Source organism: Chaetura pelagica, unplaced genomic scaffold (assembly GCF_000747805.2).
Source record: "Chaetura pelagica isolate M959 unplaced genomic scaffold, ChaPel_1.0 scaffold394, whole genome shotgun sequence".
NCBI classification, from domain to species: domain Eukaryota; kingdom Metazoa; phylum Chordata; class Aves; order Apodiformes; family Apodidae; genus Chaetura; species Chaetura pelagica.
Genome location: NW_009952966.1, coordinates 1,677,532 through 1,684,185, shown reverse-complemented (window position 1 = coordinate 1,684,185; position 6,654 = coordinate 1,677,532). Strand labels below are relative to the sequence as shown.

At 48.2% G+C, this 6,654-nt stretch overlaps 1 protein-coding gene across 2 annotated transcripts in view; it reads right to left on the bottom strand.

Moving 5' to 3' along the window:
• Positions 1-6,654, bottom strand: part of VEPH1 (ventricular zone expressed PH domain-containing 1) — a 62,091-nt gene that overhangs the window by 29,044 nt on the left and 26,393 nt on the right. For both annotated transcript variants that reach the window (XM_009995711.1, XM_009995712.1), the window contains exon 6: positions 5,202-5,422. In XM_009995711.1, coding sequence (XP_009994013.1) covers positions 5,202-5,422 — 221 coding nt within the window. The remainder of the gene's footprint in view (positions 1-5,201; positions 5,423-6,654) is intronic.

Here is a 6,654-nt window from a genome sequence, read left to right as displayed (position 1 = left end):
GGAAAGAGCAAATAAAGAGTTAGAATGACCTTGCAGGACAAGCTGCTCTATTTTAAATTTGAGTGCAAATTTTCAGCTCAGTGCTAGGCTCCCCAAAACCAGGCTCAGGAAGATGGAGTTTTCTGGGTGCCTCCCCAGCTCACAGCAAACCTCAGCTCCTCCAAACATTGCCCCACTGGCTCCCCAGACACCTCAACCTGAGCATCCACACTCTCCCTTGGAGATGCTGCAGCAGGACCAGATCCCCCAGGGACCCACACTGGGGTAAAAACACTGCTGCTCCTTCCCCTCTTCCTCAGGGGCATTTGTGTTCCCATCTTACTTCTGCAGCCCCTGAACCAGAACTTGCCCCCAGCAGCACACAAAGACTGTCAGAAATCCCTAGGAGAGCAAAGGGCTATTTGACAGTGTTTCCTTTTTAAACTCTACCCAAGCTCCTTTTGCTTCTAAGCATTTCTTTGCTGTTTCTTTCCCCTGATGAACAAACATCCGAGGACCTCAATCTGTAAGTCTGGAGCTGGAAAGCCAGAAGCAAGAGCTTGAACACAGCCCTTCAAAGCAGCAGAGGCTCAGCAAGTCCTGCTGGCAGTGGGGGAGCCTATTAAAACCTCCCAAATACTGCAAATAACCAATTGTGGAAACAAAGCATGTTAAAAAACAAAACAAAACCCACGAATGCTGCATCACAAAATGCACTTTTTCATTTGTTTTGATAAAGGCAGTTCAGGATATTTCTCAGGGGAGCTGGCAAGTTTTGTCTTGTTTTGTTTTTAATTCAGGCAAGATCTCATAATATATTAACACTGGAGAACACTCTGAAAAAAAATATTCTTCTTTAATAAAGAACCTCAGTGTGACCTTTAATAACAAATCTTTCTGGAGATGTGGGACAAGATCTAATTTATTAGAAAGCTGTCACTCCAACAGAGCTCTCAACACTGCTCCCATTGTGGGAACAAAGCACCAGAAACAAGGTCTGGTACATACATATATAGATATAAAGCCCTCAGGCTACAGAGGGGGGCTGATGGACTGGTGGGGTTTCTGAATGACAGACCTAGGCCAGCAAGCCTCCCTCTTTGGGAATAAAATCAGCCTTTTATAACAACAGCTTTTTCTCCAGCATCCTTCCCTTGATCCCTGATGGCTTTGTGAATTGAAGGCTCTGGGGAGACCTTAGAGCAGCTTCCAGTACCTGAAGGGGCTCCAGGAAAGCTGGGGAGGGACTTTTGACAAGGGCAGGGAGGGATGGGATGAGGGGAAATGGTTTCAGACTGGAAGAGGGGAGATTTAGATGAGACATGAGGAAGGAATTCTTCACTATGGGGGTGGTGAGAGCCTGGCCCAGGTTGCCCAGGGAAGCTGTGGCTGCCCCATCCCTGGCAGTGTTGAAGGGCAGGTTGGATGGGGCTTGGAGCAACCTGGGCCTGGTGGGAGGTGTCCCTGCCCATGCAGGGGGGTTGGGAACTAGATGATCTTGAAGATCCCTTCCAACCCAAACCAGTCTGTGATGCTATGAATGACAAGAAAACACTCTGTACACAAACAGGTTAATTAACCCTGCCTGGTAATGCAGCAGTAAGGCAGCACAACCAGGGCCACCACTGCCTGGTGCTCCTCAAACCACACCTGAGTTTTGACCCTGCGGGTGCCCAAGATTTCAGCACAACTGCAAGCCCTGGGGGTGGGGGGACAAAGTTCAGCCCTGGACATGCCCCCAGGACCGTTTGCTCTCATGTGCACCCACTTTGAGCTCACAGCAGCTCCCAGGAAGCCAACAGCACAAAAGCACATACCCCAAGCAACGCGTTCAGAGGAGCCTCCACCCGAGGCCAACGGGACGCCTGGCAGGCTGGCCTGCTGGCCTCCCCTCCCAGCAGCAGGAAAATAAACTATTGTTTGAAATCTTGGCAGGAGATGTTCAGTACATTGCTGAGGTTGCTGGAGCAGGATCAGCTTATACCAAAGCTCAGGCTGTTTTTTTGAGAGGAAAAGGATGCACGAACCTACCGAGAAATCGTAAGGACTTGGCTCTGCAAAGACACTGCTCATTGTTTCCCTGCTTTCAAATTCTCTGCAGAAAGATCTAAATACACAGGTCAGCAAGTCAAGAGTGATACGTTGATTTGAAGAGCATTTCTCTAGCCCACCAGCACCATCATCAATGTCACCAGGCAGGTGCTTAAAATGGCAAAACAGAACAAACAGACATTGCTACAAAGACACTTGAGATGGGGTTGCTGCCAGGGCCTCAGCTCTGTGGGTGCAGGCAACACAACCAGACCAAGTGTAGGTCCTCACCTTCATCAACATACAGACATAACCACCTCCTCAAACACAACAGACACACAGGTTTGAAGAAAGGAGCTGGTGGATCACAATGGCCACCTCCAAACCTCCTGCTCACAGCTGGGAAGCCCATCAAGAGCTTCCAAATAGATCAGAGCTGATCATAACTGGATCTGTCCTCTCCTTTAAGGAGAAAATATAATTTCATCCAGCCACTACACTAGAGTGAGTAGCACTGGTACAGCCTGTTATGCTCAGTTCTTACCCTGAACAAGGGCTTGGAAGCATCATTATTTCTTCTTTCCTTCCTTTTAATTGACCACTCTATACCTCTTGGTTGGATCAGTCCATTAAAACTCAGTATTTGTTCTTAAAAAGCACCTCAGAGACTGAAAAACTTGCCATTTGGTGACAGTAAGGGGGCAACAGAGCATTGCATGGTTTTCATTATGCTCTGCTCCAACTGCATGTAAAATTCCCTGTGTCAAACAACACCAAGGAGCCATCGCTCTCAAGAAATCAGTTTCTTCTTATGTAAACACATGATTCTGGGAGGAATGGTTATAATCCAGCCACACATTTTAAAATCCTGGTTTCCCCTCACAGCATAAATATTCTGGATTGCTGCTCTTTATGAAACACTGCAGTTCAGTAACTGCAGCAGCTCTGGAGATTGGGGGGTATTTCCATGTCAGCATCTGGGCTGGTCCCACTTAGGCTTGTGCAAGTCAGAGCAAACTTCACTTAAATCAGTGGAGACCTCTCAGTTCAGCCTTCAGCCCTGCTGCATACTTGTTCTTGGCTGATCTGCCTGATATTGTGCTTGATTCAGGCCTGGAATGTAAATCCAAAAAAACACCTAAAAACGGTAATTGTGAAAAAAAAAAAATCAGTGTTTCACTGATCTCTGAGAGCCCTGGGGAGGTGATGGCAGCTGCACGTGCCCAGGGGTCCCAGAGGGTGAGGCAGATGAAGCAGGAGAAAAGAACATTAAAATATAAAAGACAATCAAGAGGCAGACAGAGGATAAGGAATTCTTGCAGCAAGGTTTGTTTGAAAGGCTCCAGGCCCTGCCACCAGCCTGACCCTCAGCAGCCACCGTGTCCCAGGACACTGTTCCCCACCAGAGGAGCAGCAGGAACCTCCTCCTTTCATGCTCAATCTAATCAGAAAAGGTGGGTTGTTTTTATTTCCTGAAGGTAAGTAAACGTTTTCTGGAAAATCCGCAGAAAAACCAGATGGTTCCCTCCCTTCTCCTCCCCAAGACTCTGCACCCACACTGGGTTTTGCAGCTGTGACCACAGCTGGGAGAGGAAGCAGCTTCTACTCCTCAGCAAGACAAGTCCCCAGCAAAGGGGAATTTTAGAGAGAAAAGGGGAAACACAGCAACAACATTTTAATGAAAACCTTCTCTTCTTTTTCTACTGTTTTTATCAGCTCTAGAGGGAAATGCTGAGCACTGAAGACAATAAGGAATAGGGATATCACAACACTTCAGCAAATAAAGCCATTTTTCTACCATGAATCAGGAGACCACGATGGGCTGTGTGAGTCACTGAGCTTTGTTAGTAATGGCTCAGCTCCTACACCCTGCCTTGCTGCAGCCATCAGGACACCCTTCTGGTCCCCTTCCCTAAGGGACATCAGCCATACTCTTCTCCACAGTTAAGGTGACTAGTTTGAACAATGCCCAAGTAGTTCTGCTGACTTTGCCATCTCCACTTGGGCTTTCCCAGCTCTTTCCATCAAACTGTTCATTAAACCAGTGCCCAGGGCTCCATTTCACCTGAGGTCTCCAGCACCAGGTGGAGTTCAGACATTTCCTACAGCCTTGTTGTAAAATGAGGGACCATATCAGGGTTATTCCCCTTTTTCATTTTTAACTCTCTCCAGGACACCAATTAATTGTTTCTCAAATGACCTCAGTGTTTTGGCTCCAACTCCACAAGCCTGTCTCCAGCTCCCCAAGCCTGTCTCCAAGGCTGTCCCTCATGGTTAGGAGTTTTCTGACATCTGTGTTAAATTTTATCACAGAATTACTATTCCTTTTGTGCCCTCTTGACCTATTTCAGGATACACAATGCTAATGATGCCTCTCCCTAATTACAAGTGACTACCACCGTATATTTAAATAACACTTCTACTCTTACTGTGATGAATGCAGCAATGCTCCCAATGCTTTAACCTTAGGATACACATTGAAAAGAAGCTGAGTGAGTGGAACACCTTTTTATTCCAGCTGAGAAATCTTTTTCCAACTTTTTTAGCCAACCCTCCTCAGGGAGCCACTCCAGCCACTGTGCTCATCACTGGTTATCTTCTAGAAGAAACCCAGTGATAACTGGGTAGCCTGACTTCACCAAGTTATTTTTAACTGAAGCTTTTTAGATTGCTCTAATCTACTTATCTGAGACGTGGCTTTCTTCCTGCTCTTTCAGTGCTACAAGTTGAACAGCTTCTTTATTCTTCAGTGCCAAATGATGCAGTTGCTGTTGCAAGAGGCTCTCTCTGCCTGCGTGACGCTGGTGCCTGCACCGAGCCCACAGTTCTCCCTGCCAGCCTTTCATTACAGATTTCTACTTTGGTGTCAGTCCTCCTTACACTTGCATTTGGAATGCATACCTCGAGTTGCTCCTACAAGCAAGGGTGCTGCCCAAGAGGTGTCTGTAAGCCATTCTGTACTCCTACCTGGTCCTGAGAACAGCACAACCCAACAGCTGAGTATCCAGAGCGATACAAGAGGGATATCAAGCTTGAGTTTTAAAATACCAATATAGCAATTTAAAACTGCAGCAGCACATCTAACTTCCAGCTGGCTGTTCCTTCAACTTGAAGATCTTTAATACGAGCCCCCAGTGCCTCACACAGGCAGAGGGATGGCTGCAGCCCCCTCACACACCAGCCAGCCCTACCTGGCTCCTGGCGCGGGGCCGCTCTCCAGCTGCCGGACAAGGAGCTTGGCTATGGCAGTGAAGCTGTTGCTCATGCGGTAGATGTCTCTGCTCTGGGTGCCCAGGATGCTGGAGAAGGTGTCAGTCAGGCTCTTAATTTCCAGCAGAAGAATGTGGTGGAATGAGTGCTCCATGTTGGCCAGCTGGTTCACCAAATACAGCAGGCAGGTTCTGGCTCGCTCCTAGACAGCACAGGGGGACAGGAACACGTTTGAACAAATTCATTCCTTGTTTGCTTGTGCAAGGGAGGGTTGTTGGGCCTGCTGCTGGTCCAGACAATGTCACTGGGGAAGTGGCTACTGCACTGACAAAAGAAAAGGTGACTGCATCAAATGCAAAGGCTGTTTTTGTGTTGATTGAGGTTACGTGTATTCCTTTTGGTACTGTCTCATTTTGGTACATGTTGTCTCTTCCTTCAACCTGAGGACAGAGGCCCCAGAGTCCCTTTGAAGGACCCTGCATTGCTCCAGAGTGGCAGATCAGCCTGGCTGGGTGATCCAGCAGCAGACCTGGCTCCCCTGTCACCTCTGATGAGCCTTGTGAGCCTGGCCAGGCCACTCCACCTCCTGTTCCCAGCTCCCCTGCCCATTTTTTCTTACTCTGTGAACTGTCTCACAAGGGGCCAAGTGCTCCCACTCACTGCTTCAGTTGACTAGGTCTTCTCTCCCAGGATCTTTTTCCCTGTGTCCGTTGTCACCAGGGCTACCCAGGCTCCTCCACACCCTCTGGGCAGAGGAGCTCAGGGCAGCAGGACTCTCAGCACCTCTGCTGACAGCCCAACTGCCTCCTGAACCTCTGGGGATCTCTCCCAGCCATTCCTTCAGAAGCAGCACTCAGGTTAGACCTGTGACTAACACTGCAACAAAGAGAAGCTTCAAATGAGATTTGGGGTTAAAACCTTCCCTCCTGTCCTGAGGGGCTGCCCAGCAGCCAGGTCCCTGCTCTGAACTCACAGCCTAAGCTTTCCTAGCCAATTCATCAGGGGGATGTGTTCTCACCAATTTATCAGTGACATCACATCCCCCCCCTGATTAGGATTAAAGGGGCTGTTTCAGGTTGTAATATTAACCATGCAAATATTTCCTAGCAAAGATACTTTATCATCCTTGCTTGGCAAGGGTGCACAGTCCCAGTGCCAACTGGTCCTGCATGCACATGTACCAATTCACATGCCAAAAGAGAAACCCCAAAGCTGAAGAAACACATTTGGGGTCTTCTGTTTGGTTATAATTAACCAGTCCTGAAAATATGCAAGTGAGAAGAGCAGCAGGGAAAGAAGGAATTGACTCAGGAGCTTGTACCAGCTCCTCCAGCAGGTATGGATCCATGAAGCACAACCCACAGGCTGCTCAGCAGGTTGGTACAGAGACTGGGAGGCATTTGGCTTTGAGAACCTGTGCAAAGGCACTGTAGG